Raw genomic sequence first — 22,817 nt, 5'->3', positions numbered from 1 at the left:
CGTCCTCAGTCCTAAAAAAGCTAGAATTTCGGTATCCCCCCCCCCCCACCCGCCATATGCCCCTAGCCACCCAGTCTGCGCTCGTTTCTTTCATCCATCCGATTGAGGTAGGTCACACCGCTTCTATTACTCGTCCGATCACGGTGGGTCGCTTAACCGTCTGGCTATGGTAAAAAGTAACATCCCTCGTTTTTTTTTACCCGTCCGTCCGATTGCGTTAGGTTCCTTACCCGTCTGGTTATGGTAACAGGTGCTGTGCAGCTTCCCCTTGAACAGCTCCAACCCGATGATGGCATAGATGATGATGACGAATATCACAAGTAGCGCAATGTGAAGCAAAGGCACCATGGCGCGAAGAATAGAGTTCAGGACCACCTGTAGACCTGCGAACAAACGATAAAACGTAAGCACAAGGCAATCGAGAGGCGACATGCTCAGGACACTCATGTGTATCATTGCATATTGCTGTAGTGCTACAGCCCACAAGCATGCCGATTGTGTAATTATAAGCTGAAGTTCATAACCATTTAACGCAAAACCAGCAGCAGGGCATTGTTTATCATAAGAAAACCAGGAGCCGCTCAGTTATTCGTCAATAAAATAACGAAAATGCCTCGATTAATTTACCTAAATGAAAACAAGCCGGCTTCTTTGCCAGTGTCACGTCTCTGCAACGATTACTATTCATCGGTAAACCGGCACGTGCAACAATAATTCACAACAATGCATGGCTGGCCGCCACTCAGGTAATGAAATCGATTAAAGCAGTCGCGGCACGGCTACTAGACACGTGCCGATGAGGTCGACCGGACCATGTCCTCGTGTCGCGACAAACGACAATAAACACACAACGCTACAGCAGCCTGCGAGCTGCGCCTTCCCCTGTCCCAGCCAGCGAGTGGGGAACCGACTCAGTTTGCATGGGCGACGCTCGAAGTTGGCGCTAACGGAGATGATGAAGTGAGTTAGGGGAGGGGAGGGAGAGGGAGGGGACTTCTCTCCCTAGCGACAGAGCTGAGAGCTCTTTCAAGGACGCGTCGAGGTGCGCTTATACAAAGTTAACTAATTCCCGAGCCGCTTAATGCGTGACGTCAAGGCACAGTGTGCTTCGTATTTGAGCATATATTACGGGAAGAATCAAAGCTTGAGGATAGGAGGTTCTGGGGCTAGGTTGACAATGCTCTGTGCTACATTGCGTCAATAAATCAGAACTCCGATCCTCACGATCCTCACAGCTTGGTGTCGCTTTATCAACTTTTTAGTAAGTTTAACGGATACGACGTCATATCTCTCAGCAAAAAATCTTCTCAAACACCTCAACTTCGCGATGCATTCTCAAATACTTTGCAAAGTAACTTCACAGCTACTTTTCGCATGACAGCCGACCCAAAAACTTCTATCCATCGAGCTAAGTATCAGTCAATGTTCGGACCCGGCCTACTGCGCCAGCCATCCAGTTCATCAGGCCGTAACGATTTCTGTCGCGGGCCGCTCTAAAACATTCAGTGACTTGCGGCCGGCGCAGTGCGGCCGGACGGACGGACGGACGAACGTTGGTGGATGGTGGGTGGGGGACGGTTGGCGGTGGGTGGTTGGCAGTGGACGGTGGGTGGAGGGCGGTAGTCGGGTGGATGGTGGGCGGTGGACAGTAGGCGGCGTTGGGACGGATGGTGAACGGTTGCGCACGGTAGGCAGTGAACGGCGGGCGGTGGATGGTAGACGATGGTAGGTAGTGGGCGGAGGGCGGTGACCGGTGGGCAGCGATGGGCGGTAGACGGCGGACGGCGGGCGGTGGCCGGCCGGGTGGATATTGGTGGACGATGAACGGTGGGGCGGTGGACGGTAGGCGGTGGGCGGTAGGCGGCGGTGGGGCGCAGGGCGGAGGCCAGCAGATAGCGTACGGCGGCCACTGCCAGGACAATGCCATGATAACTGACAGCACCAGCCGACGGCGGCACCAGTATAAATGACACACCAGCTCACCGGCATGTTATGTAAATGACCCCGGGCCGCGCCTGCCTGTTGACTGCTACCCCGTACCCCTACCCCTTTTACTCTGTGCCAGCTGCCATGAGTACAAACTACAAACTACAAGCATGGCCTGTATCAAATGCATGACCCGTATCAAGGTGTCACTCTCGAGTATGCAACTCAAACAGACTGGTCCTGCATCTGAGGTGAGGTTAATTTCTGATTAAATAGCACATGATTCCTTCGTGTATGCATACAAACCGTGTGAAATCTCTTTATATAGTAAACACACCACATCCAATAAATAAGAAAAAGCGCAGTTTATCAAGTTCGAGACACGTTACTCTCCTTTGGCAGTGTCTCCCCTTTAACTCTACCGAAAACCTTCCCACGCGCCTTCTTGAATAACCCATCCGTCTACCGTCCGTCTACGTTACGAATTGGAGCAATACGCCGCCCATTCAGCCCGCCCACGCGGCTCCTGACTGCTCACTGGGTCGATAAACGAGCCACAGACATGCACACGGGTCGCCCCCTCGCCCCCTACCCCCGCTCCGCCGCCCGCACATCAGGGAAGGGTGACAAATAATGCACGAGGGCCGCGCCGTAGAGCCGCCAGCGCAGCGTCCCAAGAGGTCAGCGTATGGATACGGGATCGCAGCCAGCGCGGCGGTGTTAGCCTGACTGAACTGGGTTTAGCGAGGAGTTTCCAGTGAGGTGGATATACTACGTTTTGTCTTAGCTGCCAAGTGTAACTGGACACAAGAAAGTGTGGATAAAAGTAAGGCAAACATTAGCTGGGTTGAATTATGACTAGCTGTTGACTAGCATGTTGACTAGCGTGCGTGGGTGCAGCCACCGCGTCGACACCACTTTGTCACAATCTACAAACGCAGGGAAAACAGCTGCTCGATACGCTAGCTGACGATCTGGTGCTAACAGGTTAAATCAAAACTGAGCAGCATTCATGTTCAGCGCGGCACACATACTCACTTGGTACACCGGAGACAAGCCGCAGGGGTCGTAACACTCGAAATGCCCTCAGGGCCTTGACGTCGAAGCCTTCCTCTATAAGTGAAGACAGCGCCGTACTTACAATACTGTGGAGAAAGAATATCGGTAAGCGATATCATCCAAGGACATCCAAGAAAACATTATCCTAGATAATAAATTAGTGCACAACGATGACACCCGCAATAAAAAATATGTTAGCTTTCACATTATATAAAGTAAGCCAAAAAATATGGTATATTTTGATCGAAACCAACGCCATCTTCTAGCGCGTACCACAATGAAACGGTGAAATCGTTTTTTTTTTTTACTTTAATGACCTCCTTACAATGATAATGAAACTTTCATCTCAATTCGTTTATTTTTATATGAATTTTCGGCCACGGGCCATGATCACATATACATATGGTCAAAAGCAAAGTAAAAAGTGAAACACTGAAATATTATACGATATCATCAAATGCCTTACATACAACGAGCCTTAAAAGAAACGGTGAAATATCATATGCAAGTAATGACAGTCACAACTGAGGACCAATGAAATTATCATAGTGCTAACTAGCAATAACAACAGCAGCTCATCAACATTTAAGACCACCCAACGACGGCATCGGCGCATTGCATGTGTACTTTTTCTTATGGGCCGCTGAGTGCCCTTACAATTATCGGGGTATCATCATTACTTCATTACTGAATCCATTATTGATACATGAAACGCAGACTCATTAGCCACAATACTCCATCATCGCCATAAAGGGTAAATTGTACACCTAATGGTGAATTGTGTACACACACGATATACTACAACTCCGAGCCTTTACTGAATCGATCTAAATTTCGAATGATTTGGCTTCATCACCATAAAACAAACAAACATTGAAAAAATATGACAAACAAACCAGTAGGACTAAAACTCATCACAAACAGTAACTTATGCAAAACGAGCAAAAACTTTTGATGAAACCGCCCACAACATTATGCTCTAATGCATAACACTCCCAGCGTACTTACCCTATAACAACAATGCTAAAATCTAAGATGTTCCATACGTTGCGCAAGTAGGCGCCCGGGTGGAACGCAAAGCCGTACGCGATGATTCGCATAACACACTCGGCTGTGAAGATCACCAGAAAAATGTACTCAATCCGTTCCTGTAACATAAGAACAGGGGATTGTGAGATGTCAACAAGGGATTTATTATTTTTAGCCAGAGAGAGAGTAGATAGATTTCTAAGACAGGGCACAGCTGGAAACGAATGCATCAACACGTTAGTTAAACAGACACCAGAAGTTTAATCGGCCATGCCACCAAGAGCGTTACCAGGCAATAAATGTAGGTCAAGATCTGTTACAGCGCTGAGCAGCCACAGATCACACGAACACCCAAACACAGAAACGTCCTCAGATAACGCCCAACGAAACCAGCCCAGCAGATATCGCATTACCCATTATAACCTCCAACACTGTGTTTGCATTCTTCCCGATAGTTACGCCTAGCTTCACCGCATGGCAACAGCGGGGCGGCGTTTTTTTTTTTTTTTTTTTGCTCCGGCGAGTCTGGTAGCCTATCAGTCAACGGAGGAAATTACGTAGCCACAAAGTGATAGGTCCTGTAATGACTGGAGACATCAGCAAACTGATTGTCCTAACGCCAGCAAATAAGTCCCATCGATCCAGAACAGCTAGCTGACGAAACTGGCCGATCAATTGCATTGCAAACTAGGTGCCTCTGATCAGTTATGCACTGCCTGCAATACTGCATTAGTATTAGTATCACATACAGCATTGCACAGGGCAAACATTTTACACGGATGATCTGGGACGCAGCAAGCAATCATCAGTTGCGCAAACAGCTCTGCTGTGCCAACAAGACTTTCTGAGACCACTCCGAAGCGCTTCATCAACGGAAAACAACAGGATCATCCCTGAGTCTGCGACACGAGACGGGAAAGCGAGCGACGGACGAGAAGAGGGCGAACGACGATCGACGGGGCGTCGGTCGACGGACGACCGGGCGGGAGAGGGGGGGGCGGAAGATGAGGGACGCGGGGGGAGGGGACGGTGCATCAGTGACCCATGTCAGCGTACCCCTCTCATCGGGCGACCTTCTCGATGGAGCGCCGCCAGCGGACGAGCCAGCGTGGCGGACCGGATGGAGCTCATTTCCGGCATATTCTACCGTCGTCCGGTAGGATGGCAGATCAGCCAGGGAACGACCGGGATCGTCGACAACGACAGAGCGACGGCGGCGACTTTCCGACGCTCTGACATTCAGATGCTCAAGTGGCACAGACGTCCTGACCTATCATGACCACACACCGACGGACGCGACGGGCGAGCATTGTTGCCGTGACGGTTCAAGACGATGCGTGACGATGCCGACGGAGCCGTCACGCGGAAATATAGGGGTCGTGCGCGGAAGGTGGTGCTACCAGACCTGACCCGCGCGGCTGATCTAGTCGGTCTTGCGGGCCACGCGATCATGTCAGCTGTGTCAGTGGCCGAATACAAAGAGGGAAGTCATGTGCTGGATGGAAAGTGTGTCACAAGACACAAGCACCTTTAAAGGTCAGGGTCAAGCGGTAGAATAACGACATTGCCATAGTCCAACTGAGCCGCAGGAAAATGGCTAGACACTCGGCTGGTCTAAAAGTATTGTGAAAAGTGAACAAGTAGTGCGAGTGGAAAGATACGTTTTTCAGGACTAGAAAGACCTGCACGGATGTTGTACCCAGAACCTTATTTACTTTTTTGTCGTTCAGTCTCTCAAATGATAATATTCGTTTTGTAAATATTACTCCACAGACCATGAGCTTCTTTGCATTAGCACTTGCTACGATCCAGGCTCCCGTTCGCCTGGCATTGCCGCCCTCGTCCTGTGCCAGTTTCTCTGCCCAGGACTCCGCTCATTTCTTCCTCCTTGCCAGGTCACCCGCTGGGTTTCGGCCTTTCTCCCTCCTTTGCCGCTAAACAAGCACCACCTCCACCGGCGTCTCCGTCGACGCCTCAGCGCCACGCAAACAATGTTCGCCGGAGCTAAAACAAAATCACAAATAGCTGGCCGCTGCCGGCCGGTTTTCTCGAGACTCATCCACCAGAGCCGGGAAACCGGCTAAGAAGACACAAATCTACATGAGCTGCATCGTGGCGAATCGTAGCGGCCAGTAGCGGCTCGCGGCGGCGCGAGTGAGGTCGGCCCGGCTGGCAGTGCGCCTGGGACGGTGCCAGCCGGAGCGGGCTGCTAAAATGAGACGGAGCGGGCGGCAGGGCAGCTAGCGGTCGGCTCCGGTGGCCTGACGGGTCGGCACAGAATGCCGCGGTGGACACTGGTAACGAGCCCCGACCGGCGGCCGCTTGTGTCGACGGCGGGTCAGCGCCCGGCGCAGGAGCCGGTCGGGACAGCAGTGAGCTGTTCACTGGAAATCATACGTTGCACCATCCTAGGTCCACGGGGGATCTACTAGACCCTATATTCTTGGAAGAGATCCGCTGTACTTGAATCATCGAAAGAAGGTTCGCTTTGTTTCAATCTTGATGAGCTGGTGTGTTCAATCCTCAATCCTTTGAGGTGGTAAATATGCCAATGCGCTACAATCACATGAGCTCATGCGGTGTTATCAACAGGCCAATATGGCGAACTTCAAAGACTAAGCTATGATATTTTCTAAAGAACGGAAGAATTGTCCATGGACCTCTGTATACAGAGGCCTATGAATTGTCGTATTTTGTTCTTATCGTCTCTGCCTTCGATGGCTAGATGACCACTGGGTGTAGGTTTGTGGGGTGGGTAGCCAGTCAGCCAGTGAACCAGTTAGAAAGACAGAGGGATAGGCTGACAGACGGGCAGACAGACGGACAGGCCGAAAGACGGACAGATTGACAGACAGACAGACAGACAGGTCGGGTCAGTAAGTAACCGGTGTCCGGGGAGCGGGTCCAAACGCGCACGCGAGCCTGTCAAATGACACAGACTCATCACCGGAGTGGCGGGCACGGTCCGCCACGAGTGGCAGGCGCAGTCCAGCGCGAGCGATCGCTGGGCTTTTAAAAATCGTCCGGGGAGCGACACAAGAGACCCGAGACACGCAGAACGCAGATTGGGTTCAGAATAAGATAGTGGTCGTTGCAAATTAAGGCGCAGCATATTACGCTATCGTGCGTCGTGCAAGTGTCAAGGAGTCCTGTAGATTGTTTCGTGAAATTAGCGTATGAATATGCATGTCAAATTACGACATGCATATTCATACGCATGTCGTATTATTTAAAGAATCGTTCAGACAAAAACGAGCAGACTTCAAGAGACTTTCAGACGGTAGGTATACCGAGTATCTCAAGGGCTTAGTAGGCGAGTTTCGCACAAATCCGAAGCGTTTCTGGACGTTTGTGAAGTGTTTAAGCACTCTAAAGGTCTTCCTGTTTTAATGAGCAGCGGCAAGCGAGTCTTGGATGACATTGGAAAGGCAAATCTGCTAAACCGCACATTTGCGTCGAAATTTTCCGACCCCACCGTCGCCGTATTCCCCAACGTACCTTCTTGTGCTGACCACCGTCTGTCGGAATTAAATGTGTCGGAGGAGGCTGTGCGTGGTTTACTCCGGGAGCTCTCCGTCAGCAAGGCGTGTGGTCCTGACGGATTGAGCGCCCGCATTCTCCGTGAGTGTGCAAATGAATTGGCCGCCCCTCTGTGTAAACTTTTCCGCATATCCCTTTCATCCGGTATCTTCCCTGAAAAATGGTCTGAAGCCAACATAGTTCCCATTTTCAAAAAAGGATCGCGGAACGATCCAGCTAACTACCGCTCTGTATCGCTTCTTCCCCTATGTGCAAAAGTCTTTGAAAAGATTGTAAGCGAGCAACTCTTCCAACATGTCCAGCCTCACCTTTCTCCGTTCCAACACGGATTCGTCCCAAACCGGTCATGCGCCACGAACCTCGCGTCCTTCCTGTCGCACGGATGGGCGGCCATCTCAAACAAATCCCAGCTGGATACCGTGTACACAGATTTTAGCAGCGCGTTTCAGAGTGTCAATCATTGTTTGCTACTGCATAAGCTCGAAAGGATGTACGGCGTTGACGGCAACGCTCTGCAGTGGTTGAGGTCCTACTTGGAGAGGCGCAAACAACGCGTTGTGTTGAACGGGAAAGTGTCCGAGTGGGTTCCGGTTGTGTCTGGAACACCGGAAGGGGGTCACATCTCTCCGTTGCTGTTCTCTCTCTATGTGAATGACCTGCCAACTGTTATTTCCACCAACTGTTTGCTGTTTGCTGACGATCTGAAGTTGTTTCACGAGGTTAGGTCCGATGATGATGTTAAGACGCTCCAGCGTGACTTGAACGCAGTGACTCGCTGGGCGGCCGACTGGAAATTGAAGCTAAATGTCTCCAAATGCAAGTCATTTAAAATCACACTTAAACGTAGCCCCATTGACTCGACATATTCGATCAATGGCACTATTTTGGAAAATGTCACATCGATCCGAGATTTAGGCATCATTCTTGATCAAAAGCTAGATTTCGCCGATCACGTGCATTCAGTGGTCACAAGGGCTAATAGAGCGCTCGGGCTCCTCATTCGAACGTTCCAGTCGGCTCCCCCCAAGTGTAAGCTGGACAGGCAGGCCGTGTTGGCGGCTTATTACGCCAATGTTCGATCTGTGGTCGAGTACTGTTCAGTGATATGGGGCGGAGTGGCCAAATCTCATCTCGTTCGTGTGGAGAGGGTGCAACACAAGTTTTTGATGTGGCTGGCTTGTCGCACCACGAATTGTAATTCGTCGCTCAAGTACTCGGACCTATTGTCATCATTTCGTGTGCCACACTTAGGAGCACGACGCGCGAAGTGTGATGTTCTGTTTTTATGCAAGGTTTTTAAGGTTGCCTGCAAGTTTTTAAGGTGCAAGGTTGCCTGTTGGTGATTTATGAAAATACAAGAAATACAAGATACAAGATACAAGAATGTTAATTTCCATAGTTGCCTCTGACACCAGGCAAGGAAGCTATGCTAGAATCGCGTGGGCACCCGACGTCGCCAACTTGAAACCTGTATTAGTGTGACTAATAAACAAAGATTAACAGGGTGACAGAAGTCATAAGCGGCACACAAAGAAGTCTGTTGTTGATGAATGTTACCGCTGTGTCATGTAGTCGACGTTCATTTCATATCCATCAGTCAGCAGCTTAGTTATTTATTTAGACGTTTTGCCATCCACGATACTTGCAACTCCGTTCCAAGCCACAAAGTCACAAAGGGTAAGGGTAAAACTATCACAAAGGGTAAAACTAGTCCCATAGCTACCACGACTGAAGGAAAAAACAGCATCAGAGATCCCCACGCCCACCTCCACCAGCAGCCGGCGCCGGTCGGGCGGCACATCCGGTGGGGCCGGCGCCCGGTTCACCCGGTGCCGGCCTGGGGCGTTTCACCAGCCGCCTGCAGCCATCAGCGGGGGCCCCGGTGCCGGGCAGCACTAACAGAGCTAGTCGGCGCGGACCGATAGAGCTGATGTGACGGCCGCCGGCCCGGCGCCGACGGCAGCCGCTCAGAGCCCAAAGTGAACCGACGCGTCGGCTGGGCGGACGGGCACACACCATCGTTTGGATGAGATGACTAAAGGTGCTAATGGAAACGGGAAATTCCGGAATTACTAGAGTGAAGATGACTAATGAGCGATGGAAGGATGGAAGATGAGTCAATGAGGGCAAGAAAACCAAAGGGTGGTAAGAAGAAGGGACCCAAGAGAAGAGGGAAATAATGAAACAGGAACAGAGCTGAGAAGATCCGGGTTTGTTGGTCGGGGTCGAAGGGTTCAGATGAGCCAACTCGAGGAGGGCTGAGGTAACATCAGCAGAGCAGAGCCGGGCAGACGTGCTTTAGTTGAGCGAAACAGCTCGGGACTGGTTACAGCCCAGCTGTAACCACGAGATGAGGCAAGGAGAAGCAAGACGGGAAGCTGAACGAGAAGCGAAACGAAACGAGATGAGACCAGCGGAGCTAAACCAACAGCAAAACCCTGACCATAGCCGAACAGGATTCAGCCAGGTTGACCCGAATTACGCCGAGCGAGGACGAGCGGTGCGCTGTCCAGTTGCACGGTAGACTCCCTGGCAGCAGTCCAATGGAGTTGCATCTGGCACGGAAGGCACACTGCCGACACCGACTGCCGGGGGAACGCCGAGGGAAATCCAGCGCCGTGTAAGCGCCCCCTCCGGACCGCGGCCCGCTCAATTGGAGCGACTCGGTCCGTACCCGGACGGCGAGAGAACGCTGCATACCTGAGCACTTCTGGGTACGGACGCCGGAGCCTTCCGAGCGTCAGGTCGTCTGTGATTTACAATGGCAGTGGCTGAGTGGAGCTGCTAAGATGGGAGAATTTCAAGCAGTGGGGACGCACTTAAATCGAAATCACAGCCAAGATAACCAGCTAGAAATTACGAATATCATTCACAAATGATTTGTTATGTACCTACATCACGCAGAGGTGCAGCTGCAGATGCATTACCATTTACCAGTCCGGATTACGCACACACATAATGGACCGTCAGATTCTGCCCCCGGTAATGGCAGGCGAACACAGACGGCCGTTCCGCCAGCCGCTTCTTTCAGCCCCGAGTTGCGCCACATCCGCGACCGCTGCGGCTAATCCGACCCGCACCTGGTGCTCGGGTCAATGGCCAAAGCCGACTGGCGAGGCACCCCTATTGAGCGAGGCTAGGAGTCGCTAGTCGGGTCACACCAAAGTCCGCATCTGAGGGGATGTGTTACTAATCACGTCATAATAAGTCTACGAGGTAATAACAGACGCAATGGACGGGGTTGGTGACGACTGCGGATGGTCACAAAGGACAAGGGAGCCCCGAAGCATAACCAAGAGCGCTGGCCTTTCAGAAACATTGAGCCCCAGAAGCTTGGCTAGATGAACCAGTAAGGCGTCGAAAAGGATTATGTCGGTGCAATACGCGACACGTGCAACCCTTTCCAAAGGACAAAAACTCGAAAAAAATCGAATTTAAAAGATTGAATGCCGTATTCGATTCGTCATCGGTACTATCAGCAACATTCATCTCATGCTTCATGATGCTGATTGGGTTTGGTGGCGTGCCCCACCTCTGAGGGTTATATGACGCCAAGTCGTCAACTTCACATCCATCACTACATTAAGTTCTTAACTAGCTCACCTACCAAGTCGTCTATCTGAGTTCACTCACCAAGATTGAGTTGGTGTTGTTGGAGTCGCCATTCGGGTACGGTGTGTACACGGCCAGTGCCGCGCAGTTGGCGAAAATTGTCAGCAGAATCAACGTCTCGAACGGCGTGCAAAAGGTGGTTAAGGAAACGCTCATACTGATGGCTAGACGATGGCATATGCTATGCAGGGGCGGTACATGGAATGTGATGTGATTAAATATACACAGAATCGAGCAAGTTAATGAGCCACACAAATGACCACAGCTCACGTATCAGTAGACAGCACAGCATAAAAACGACGCTCATCATTATCAGCAGCCCAGATTCCTGAATGGAAAATACCACAGAACCGGAAGCACATCACAGTTAGCAACGAACACCACAAATCATTATAATAACCACACCAAATAAAACTTATCTACCATGCACTTATGGCACACTTCTCTTAGCTACCACACAGCGGCTCTTGGCAGTGGACAGCCAGACACACATTACCATTTTCATTAGTTACAAGCTCCCTTATCACTATTCCCATTTTGTGCCAGTTCACACAATCTACGACCCAAAAAGAAACAACAAAAATGACTGCCTCCAATAACACCCTCCTAAATCTAATCGGCCGATTCCATGAGGGCAGAATCCAATTGTCACGATCCAGCCCAGACAGAACCACATCAGTCACAAGACACGGCTGATAAACGCGGCTCAAACAGGCCTGTAACGATCGCCTCCGTGGGCTCACGGCCGAGCAGCGCTGCAAGACTTGTTTAAACTTTTAAATTTCATCCGAGCGAGATGGTCGGAAAGGAGCACCATTGAGGCAGAGTGGGGGAGGCCGAATAGGTCGCGCCGAGACGGTATTGAGCGGACCCGGCAAGGGGCGGGCGGGGCGTGGGACGGGGCAAATAATCCAATTGAAGGCGTAGCAAATACGACCAAATGCATCTCAGATGTTTATCAGCGTCGACGTTTATAAATGTTTGTCGATTAACTTCCACGTGCTCCAAGAAAACATCCAACAACAACAAGAAAACTCCAACAATGCTCATTTATCAGCAACTGACCAGCGCTGTCTATGACTTTTGTTGCATCTATCTGCAGTGATCGAGAATATCTAGTGCCTAGGGCCGCCTCAATCCATTTCCCATTTGTTATTTAGTTCGAAAAAGGAAAACACTCGGCAACCCACTCTGCGTAGATCTGAGACAATTCAGTTCATGTATCTTCATCGTTGCAAGGCCATCTTGGCGTAATTAGCAATCCCAACCAAACAGTCCGCGAGTCTCCCTAAAGCCACTTCTTCGACCCCTCTCGCTCGTTCCCCCCTCCAGCTGCGCCCCGGGCACGCGGCGACCACCTGTTGCCCCACCCATTGTTTGGGTCCGCGGCGCTGGAATCCCACTCCGATGGGTGGACACCGTTCGCCTCTTACCATCCAACGCACGTGGAAAGAGCCGCTCCAATCGAACCCCCAACGAGCAACAGGGGCCCGTCCGCGCGGCGCTGTCTGCCGGAACAGCCTAACTCCCCGGCGGCCGGCTGTGCGCCGGTACAGTCTAACTCTCAGGCGCGCGGCGCAGTATCGCTCCCCTGGGCGTGCTCTCCGCTCGATTGAGACGGAGACCGGGCGCAGGTAGGCCCTCTACCTGTCCTCTGCCCACCCAGTAGAGCATCCATCTCGACTCCGAGAGACGTTTCGATCCCATTCAGATCGGCGCCCGGCTCGGCTACGCACTTACGCAGCAGCGGCGCCGGCGGCTCCAATTGATCGCCGAGACGGCGCCGCCGCGGAGGTCTGGACCGCGCCGGTGTGCCTGCTCGACACACACTAGCACGTCGAGCTGAGTACGCTGCGCACAGAGGCAAGGACGCAGAGCGGCCAGAGGTAGCGCCGTCGAGCCGCGGCCGGCGACGGCGGCACAAGGTGCGATCGATACCAGCCGGCGCCGCCGAGCGAGCGTCCGGCGCCCAACCTGTGACCTGCGCTCTGTCAGGACCTAATCCCGACCCGCGCGACGGTCGCGGCTGCCACTGGTCAGTGTCCGTCCAGAGGCGTGATTGCCCCTGACTGGCACGCCCCGGAGAAGCCCCCCAGCGGCAGCGCGGCCCGGTCAGGCGACCTGGCGACCCAAAGAGATGTGGGATATTACTGGCGCATCACTTTCTGATTCCGACGGTATTGAAATCGATAGTGGTTCTCTCCCAGTTGTTTATTTTTAGCTTGGACAATATGCCTTTCCCCAACGACCGTGTCCCAATGATTGAGGACAATCAGAGGACTGATCAGTAGCGATCACATTGCATTACGTTATATATTACGTCCCAAATGCGGCATAAAAAGGGACTTTTCAATAAATAAAATAGCCCGGGCACATCTTCAAAAGGGCTTCAGTATAAAGCGATCTTTAACGAAGATGGGTCACAACAAAAGGATATGGATAAAAGCCGGATAGATATAGCCTAACCCGTGGTAAGACATATGCCTGATTGTATTCACCTCACACAAAACAATCAGACAGTTCTATTTGTGGAACCGGTCATTTCTGATTTAGTGGCCACAACTCATGGATCACGCTGCGACCCGCCATTGCCGGATGAAAGCCGGACACAAATCACTGGCATTATTCCGGGAACAGCTGACACTTTGTGGCAGCCGTGGTCCAAAGCGATACCATCACGGCTAAATGGGTCGGCTGGATGAAGATACAGACATCCGGCTGGCACGTCTAGCCTACAAATAGTCATTGCGTCTGCCCCCTCAAGTTCGCAACCCCTAGCCGCATTGAAACCTCACCGCTGGCTTAATTATGTTTCTGCTGCGACATCCCAACGTTCAACTCTCGTCCCTACCTACATATATCCGTTACCACAGCCGCTCATGGGGAGCGTTCTCTTCCCACCTCCCTCATTCCCCTTTGGTAGGCAGCGCTGCTCAGCCCGGCACCCTCAGTCTGCGGTTAACCTGTATTTACGGGACGTAGGCCCACCGACAGCAGACAAAGGTAAACACGGACCAACTCCGCGAACAGCCAACAGGTCATCATCGCTGCCGACAGCTACGGCGCTAAGCGGGCCGTGGAAGGCGATAAAAATAACCACAGCGGTTTGTGGGGAACATTCGTCAAACTGGCGTAGAAAAGGACGGGATAATTTTTGACTTGGGCCCAGGCGTTACATCCATAATCAATATCAACTTAACCCTCGCCGGCCGAGGGGGGGGGGGCGGGTGCCGCCCCCCCCCCATAGGGTTTTTTCGCGATAGCTCCGAACACGCTGGCGATAGAGAGCTGAAACTTGGCATACCTGACCTTTGATCCAAGCCGCATCTTTTGACACCAACCGCATTTTTGGGTCAGGTCAGGTCACTGACCTATGACGTCATAAGTGAACCTCTGCACGGTCTTCAGATGTCGCAACTTCGCAACGCCCTCACTGCCAGAGGAGATGTCAGAGGGAAATGAAACTTGCAGGATCTAGTATCCATTATGAGTCTCACAACTTGTATATCTCGGATTTTTCCTAAAGGTCATATGAGGTCAGGTCATTTTCGTGACCTCACCATTATAAGTCAATGGGGAAAAATGAAAACTGCTATTCTGGCGCTGGGAACGATCTCCAACTATCTCAAGCACACAGAATCGTGATTTTATGCACTCCTTGCAAGGTTAGATGCGTCACTTTTGCAATGTTGACCTTCCGTGACGTCATTTATGACGTCATCAAGGTCATATTAGTTTTTCGTCAATAACTCCCGACCAAACTGAGCTAGCGAGTCGAGAAAGCCACCAATGGACTCAGAAAGACCTGCCGAATCGAATGATATGCGACATGACCTCTTTCGACCAACTTCGTGACCTGGGGGTGCTGACCTGACCTTGACCTGAGGTCAACACCCTAAGTTGACCTGACCCGAACAAAAAGTATATCATTCGACGCGCCTGAGCGAGGCGAACACGATGCTGCCAAAATCGCGGCTCTGCGGCCGTTTTTTGCGAAGTTATTCACCAAAAACTGAACCGTACCCTGGGGCACTTGACCTGACCTCAGAGGTCACCGGTTGACCTAGGACCTTAAAATCGGGTACCAATCTCTGCGTCTCGTAACGGCGCACACGCTCGTTTTTTTCCGCGACGCGCTAGATCCACCAGGGGCGAAACGGCGAGGGGGGGTCGTACCCCCCCCCCCTCGGCCGGCGCGTATGTAGAAAACCAATAGGTCCGGCGAGGGTTAATGATATCGAATGTTAAATAATTTGATGCAAAGAGCAATTTTCATGAGTCAGTTGCTGTTAAACACCACAAAGTAAGCCTGCCAAACTAAATGTAGCAAGTTACTTAAGCAGCAGCTTTCTTCCTTCACGCTCAGATGACCAAGACAACCTCATGCTGCATTAGTAGCGATTATTCCACTACAGTTCTTCATTACAGTTTGGGTGTCTGATGGTAATACCATCTCTAAGCCACCAGCTTCTTTACCAATTTAACGCCATAGGCTACTCGGTAGCAAGCAGTGACGCTAATTGGCTACAACAGAGCTGTCCGAACCTTTTTCGGCTACCGGCAAAGACACCGACAGACATTGACAGCCTTTGTCGCGATGAGAGCCATTTTCAGCGGAGGTTCAGTCCCAGGGGAGGTGTCACATCACCGCGTGTAACAAACACCAGTGAAAATGTTAAAAACAAAAACTACTCCGAGTAATATAAGGTTTCCCACAAAACAGCATGCCAATCCTTTGTGCAGAAGTTACTTTGCAGTTTCTCTTTCACCCCAACAAAAGTCAGTCTACCAGCTCGAAACCCGATCCTGAGCGAGCGACCACTTGTCTGGCAAACCACCACTGTCTCTCCCTCCCCTCCCCCACCACAGCTAGCCCTACCACAGCCCGTCCCGAGCCGCCGTCATGGCCAGCCGCACGCATACCAGCCCGGAGCGAGAGACCCAGACACCGATACGGCCTCTGTTTGAGCCGGCGGCGGCACGCAGCGGCCAGCTCCGGGCGCATACCGGCCATAGCGAGCTGCGCCCGCGGCTACCACACCGGCGGGCGCCGGTGGGCGCCGTGCCGCGCCCCTGGCGCCCGGCCAGCCGGCCCCCCGGCCCCCGCTGGCTCGCTGGTCGGACGGCGCGGGTCGACTGGGCTGGGAAGCTGCTGATAGGACAGGCTGGTGGTGGGAAGGAAGAGGCAGCAGGTGGTGAGAGCGAGGACAGCGAAGTGAGGGGGGGGGGGGGGAACGGAAACAGTGGTGACTTTCAAGAACGTTATATGAAACGGCACAACTTTTCGATAAATGGACAGTGGGTGACCGCGAGATGGCATAACAACATTACAGAACAATAATTAAATCATGATAGTCATGGGACAGCACACATAGCGCCACAAACATCTAAGCCGCGCGTTAAGAAACCCAAAACGGCTTAAAGGAAAAGGGCCACCTTCGTGAAATATGAAGATATCGTTGTTTTTCATTTTGACATTATTATTTTTCATTTTCTTTTTAAAACTGGTGCCAGAAGTGCACAATTCGCGAAAAAGTATTTAAAACTATTTAACATATTGGTACTATGTTGATACTCTCTACGGCACCTACTGTATGATGGTATAGCGATGACGTCACACTCAAGCCAATCAGCGTTCAGAAGACAGACTCGTCGGATTGTGTCAGATAAGCTGATTGGTTAAAGCTGAGCTGGTTGGAGCTGATTGGTAAAAAACCAAAGCCTCGCCGCGGGTGGCTGTATTGTCAGATAAGAACGCATTCCTGGGATAAGGACGCATTTCTGGCGTATTTTCTTTTAAAATTGCCGATAACTACGAATGGAGGCCGAAATCGGCCGTAAGGAGGTATACAAATAGGTTTTCGGACACGGGCTACAAGATGGCTATCTCAGTTTCAATCCCCATGTTAAAGGTGGCCCTTTTCCTTTAACGCCGTAGCGTCTCACACCCTCGCTCTCAAACCAGCGGAATCTCACACTACCTTCACGGCCATCAAATCTAATAGCGCCTTATCGCTTCGATAACGGTTGGCCGCTCTCAGCGCGGCGGCTGCCGCTGTTTCACATATGTGACACCAGGGACACCCGACTAATGGCAGGCACGTGGCGACGATTTTCGTGTGCTGCTGCCAGCCACGCGCGCCGCACTTGCGTAATAGCCGCGAGCAATTTCTGATCTAGAATAGATTTATTTGTACTCTACGTCTGCTCCTCTGGCCAATGGTTGCAGTGGAGGAGAATGGGATGACAAAGGGCCTTGGTGCTACATCCATGACTAGGGGAAATAGACTCGCGAGCAGTTTAGGCTTCTGGATCAACAGTGGGGCTGATAAAAGACGTAAAATACGCAACGAAACAGTGAGAGTGTGGCCCGCTTTCCAATAGCAAGATAACAACCAGGTTTGATTTTTAAGATCAAGAACCCGTGAACAAACTTCAGCCGCTACTGACACCGAAGTTGGTCATTCCCCCGGCTCCCAGTTAGCCGTTGGATCAGTAGCTCCGAGAGATAAATCTGGCAGCCGAAATCGGCGTCATCACAATGAGTCAAAACTGCAAACGCCGAATTCCAATCTCACATGTCAGCAGACGGCATGCATTCCCCGAACGTTGCATCACACCCATGTCCCGTCATCGTGTTATAGGTACCTACCGGTTGTGCTGGCGTGCTGCCTATCAGGTCCTTAGGCACACCAACAAGACCTCGTTCCGCTCCGTAAAACTTCCAGTCAAGCGCGGTCTAGTTAAGCTTGTAAAGCCTCCGGACTAGTTTGACTAGCATATGCTTTAATTGGTATTTGATTCCAATGACTGTGATTGTCTTAGCTCGCAATAAAATAGAAAATAGTATTGTGGCGCAGTAACGTACACAAACCACTACACATCGGTCACAATTCGCTAGATTACGCGAGTTCTAATTTTAGCAAATTCTAAGCTAGCTTAGAATTTGCTAGCTTACGAATGATTGCAGGCTGGCTATCCAGTGGTTAACAGGGGCGTTTGCCACTTGCTAGATAAAGTTACAGTTCATGAGAGAGGTACCAGATGTGCCTGTGCGGGCTTCTAGAGAAAACGCAGCTGCGCCGCGACAGGGAAGAGCTTGGCATGTCTGCTCACAGAGAGAAGTGAGACAAGCGCTGGCACGCAGACTTGGCAGAGATGAGGGAACAGGTCGGAGATGGCACATAACTACGAGGAATACGGAGATGAACTTTGTTAGAAAACAGGGTTAAGTGCATATGAAACGGAGACGCCGTTCATGTTGGTTCCAGGAGCTGAGGAAATGACAGGGCGCAAGGATCACAGAAGTGAAAGAAAGAGAAGAAGAAGAAGTATCATGTATAAGATGCCAGGAAGGTACCAAATATTAGGTTGAGAAACATTTAGGATATAATATTACAAAACAATGCACGCAATGAACTGAAACTAATTGCCACGGGAGCGAAACGAATCGGGAATGCCGAGCTGAAAAGCTCAGTCAGCTGATCATAATACCAATCACCGGCAAATTGGTCACGGTCAGCCCTCTTTGACCGTCAGGAAGTAGGATCCCCTGCAGGAATCCCCACCACTGCCCGATAGAGCTGCCGGTATTCGAGGGGACTGAGTACGGATACCCGGCAGTGCACGGGATGCACTATCGGAGAGCTGAGGGATTTCCTGGATGACTAGGTTACGTAAGTGATTGCCGTTCCCTGATCAGGTTTCAGTTACGTAAGTGGTTGATCGTTGTCGATCTGACCAAAATTATTTATCCCGATAACAATTATTTGTGGCTTGGCAAGGCAATATTACGATAATAATTTGCTGGAATCTAACACAAAGTGAATTATAGTAGGTCATATGAGTAATCGAGGAATATAATTCTACTTCTCAAATACAAACAGCACAACTACTCCCTCCCCATCACACAAACAGCACAATCCCTCCCTCCCACACACATACAGAACATGTCACATTCCTCCCTCTAAGTGCACAGACAACACATCCATCCCCTCTCAGCACACAAGCATCCCCCAGTCAGCGCTGCGTAAAAGGATATTTCCACTCGACGATGCGTATGCACGCCTGCCGGAGTGGGTTCTTCAGTCCGAGACAGAAGAGGGCGCGCGGTGGCCGGTCCGGCTGCACCTTGATGGGCCGGCGCGGCGCGCGGCGCGCTGGCTCCCCCGGCTTCTCGCCGTTCTGCATGGTGGTGGCGGCGCCGAGTGCCGACGCCCAGGCGGAGCTCAGCGGCTTGTCGGCTGTGCCGCCGGCGCCGCCGCCGCCGGAGGGCGTCGCAGCGCCTGTCCCATGGCCGCCCGGACCGGCTGAAACGGAGAGAGACGAGGCAGGTCAGATGAGGTCAGATGCTACTAGTCAGACGATGTCCGGTCAGACGAGGCAGGTCAGACGCGGAAATAGACAGAGCGAGAGTGGGAACTTACACTTACAAATGGGACGGAGCGACGCTGGGAACGGGACACGAGTGGCAAAAGTGGGTTGGATATCGGAGACGGGGTCGTCAAAAGTGGGTCTTACGCAGGGGAAGACGACAAACTCAGGCAGATGAGTCGGAAGGCATATGTAAACGGACCTATATAGAGACATGACGGAAATGCACACCGCAGGGGCTTATATAGGCACCGAAATAGATAGGTAATGACACGCAGTATGTCCCTATGTTGGAGCCGGTAACACTAAAAGAAGCGGCAGCGTACACGGAAAACAGCCTGTCCGTATGCAAAGATCAGGTAGAAGCGGCGACGTAAGGAGAAAATATATGCTAAAGATTCTCTCTAGGTCTTCAGTCATGTAAACTTGCATTGTATGACAAATGCCTACGCGATGGAACAATTAATAATGACCTTTTCATATCGATGTATGGAGCTGATCAGTGACGTGGCCATTTGTCAGAAATAGCGTTTTAGTGCAACTGGAATAGGCATGTGAAACATACCATAAATGGCATGCAGCGGGTAATATGTAGCAGAGAAGTGAATTGAGATGTGCCAAGTGAAAGAATACTATGTCTTTGACAAGGCCTGGAGCGGATACGGGGTGGGCGGTGGGGGGGGGGGGGGGGCGGTGGCGGCCGAGTATCACCAGAGGGCGGTCAGGTCATTAGAGGCATCATTAGAGTTCGGACCACACACAGTCCCCTGCACACAGCCGCAATAGCGCCACGGGCCAATAAGGCGAGGAAAGCACACACCACGGCAATGGCAGTCATACCAGGACAGACGGCACATACAGGATGGGCGGACATGGTTCAGCCCACGGCGCAGGCACGGTCCATACGAGACATGGATCGGATCGGCCAGCGCGGTACTGTCTCAGACATAACAGGCACAGCACATCGGGCAGTCATGATTCAGCCCATGGCATAGACCACAGTACACGACACATGGGACAGACATGTTTCGGCCCACATCGTCGCGGGCTCTTATCGATCGCTGCAACATCGCCAATGGAAATGAACGGCGTCACATTGAAGTTGGATGAGCTGGAACGGTCTCGGACCCTTCGGCCGTACCAACAAGTGCACGCGAAGCCAGTTGTTGATTGCAAGAAAGTGTGCATGAATGCGGTAATGTTTACCGTAATAAATCAAAATGGGTGTGTTGCACTGCTGTCGTACTTTCTCAGTTAGCGTTTTGCACGAGCAGAATGCAGCAATGAAGCATTTGCACTGCGGAATGCTTCACTTCACTTCACTGCGCTATGCAGACATTGCTTCTTACATATTGTTCCTCTAAACACCCTGTTGTGCCAGAACTTAGGCAATATGCACTTCCTGCATACATTCATACATCTCCTTGCGCCTGGGGTCATGCGTATCAAAGTGAAGTTTGGGTACCACCCGGATACGCTGTATGCAAAGTCAGAATCAATCAGCATGCGCAGGCGTACTTGAGAAGTGTGACGAAACTCCTCTAGTATCCACCACAAACATTGGCTTGCGCAACTTGGCGGATCAGATCAGAACACACTGCCCTCAAGCGCTTTCTTAAGGCAAGAGACCGACACTGAGAAGGAGCGTGCCTGACTATAGCGTACCACGTCTGGGCATGCGGTACCTTATGATCGAAGTCGATCGGTAGCACATTACCAGAACTTTCCCGAGTTGGTGGCCTGACGGATCGATGCCAGGACAAATGGGAATTATTCCAGTACAACGACGCGTCATAAATCAGCAAATGTGACCAGAATGAACACAAGAAAGGCCATTATGGGCTTCGGCGACACAGCACCTCGTGCCATAGGCCGTTGAGCTCAAATTCACTAATCTTTGATGAGCTTTTATCTTATCAGTTCGTCAAATGTAACAGTGACTGGATAGTGCTGCGAAAAAGGACTTCCATTTCACATCACCTGATCTCACTTAGCCCTGGTTCATCCGTCCATGACGAGCCCAGCCCTCCCTCCCCAGCAGCCCAGTCCGTCTCCCGGCTCGTCCCATAGCCGCGTGGTCGGATCGGTCAGCTCGGTCGGGCCACATATTGGCTGCAGCGCCGATGGCACCACTGTTTACCGACACAAGCCGGCGGGCGTGGCACCTATCTGTCCCTGGCCGACGGTACCATCGTCATTGCCCACCGCCATCGCTGGGAAACTGTCCCATCGCTGCCTACCGCCATCGTAGCTCGCTCTGTCGCCATCGGCCCTCGTTCCATCGTCACAGCTGCTCATCCCATCGCCATAGACGCTCATCCTATCGCCAGGCGCTCGTCCCATCGCCATCGGCACTCGTCCCATCGCTACCCTCCGTTCATTGCTTCTCGTACGTACAGTCCACAGCAGAAGTAATGTGGGGTTTCAGTCATGGGTATGTTCTACTTCTGAAGCTTAGGAACGATTAGCCAGACTACAATGAAACTTTGAATGTAGCTTATATGTATCGTCACCCTTGCAGCTGCAACTTTAGCTATTGACATCTTCTTTTCGATCACTCCGCATTAAACAATCGCCAGTCAAAGCCAACCGTTGAGATTGGTAAAACCCTACATTACTTTAGCGGTGGGCTGTACCTCGCACGCGTCGCGGTGCGGACTCTCAGCGTCGCCCGCGGCTCCAAGAATGATCGAGCAGCACACCAGCCGACAAGTCCCTGCCATATTCAGCCGGAGCTTGCGGCTCAGGAGACACCCCACGAGCCAGCTCGGCAAAAGGAGAATGTCGGACTGATTTGGAAGGGCAGCTGCACATAGTCGCACCGTGTTGCTACTATGCAGTAGGGGTTCGTCTCCCACCCAGCTGAGTTCGAGTCGCTCGTTCGTTCCGGAGTCGACACGGGAGAGCTGTGTTCAGCTGGTGAACATGGGACCGGGGAGAGGATGGGAGAGGTCTGGACAGAAGACGGGAGAGGTGGGGATAATGACGCAAAACTTCAGAACACAGGACGATGGTAATTTGTAATTTGAGGGCGTCCGGAAGAAACAGGACGGATTAGGGATATCAAAGACAAATGAACGGCAGGCGGCGCGGGACGTCGGAGCAGACCTCTATGTACTAGATGTCTGTTCACACGGAGCACGCATCTACCAGTGAGGTCTGTTCACAACAAACAGTCCAGCGGCCAGCGGCCAGCGGCCAATGTCGGTATCGGCGATCGCTGACTGGGACGGGCCCACCTCAATGGCACCGATAACACCGAACGATGAATAGGCACA

The 22,817-nt window shown here is 51.7% G+C and overlaps 1 protein-coding gene across 22 annotated transcripts in view; it reads right to left on the bottom strand.

Moving 5' to 3' along the window:
* LOC122389241 (muscle calcium channel subunit alpha-1-like) overlaps positions 1–22,817 on the bottom strand; it is a 122,126-nt gene that overhangs the window by 45,571 nt on the left and 53,738 nt on the right. For all 22 annotated transcript variants that reach the window (XR_006257938.1, XR_006257939.1, XR_006257935.1 and 19 more), the window contains exons 2-6: positions 19,208–19,475; positions 11,188–11,293; positions 3,994–4,133; positions 2,965–3,071; positions 231–383 (exon numbers count right to left, since the gene is read on the bottom strand). Coding sequence is in view for 17 of the 22 variants with exons in the window: in XM_043381094.1 (XP_043237029.1) it covers positions 231–383; positions 2,965–3,071; positions 3,994–4,133; positions 11,188–11,293; positions 19,208–19,475 (774 nt within the window). In the remaining 5 variants the exon portion in view is untranslated. The remainder of the gene's footprint in view (positions 1–230; positions 384–2,964; positions 3,072–3,993; positions 4,134–11,187; positions 11,294–19,207; positions 19,476–22,817) is intronic.

The sequence above is a fragment of the Amphibalanus amphitrite genome, unplaced genomic scaffold, assembly GCF_019059575.1.
Source record: "Amphibalanus amphitrite isolate SeventyFive unplaced genomic scaffold, NRLGWU_Aamphi_draft 000350F_arrow, whole genome shotgun sequence".
NCBI lineage: Eukaryota > Metazoa > Arthropoda > Thecostraca > Balanomorpha > Balanidae > Amphibalanus > Amphibalanus amphitrite.
The sequence above is the reverse complement of the archived record's forward strand: the minus strand, read 5'-3'. Positions and strand labels throughout refer to the sequence as shown.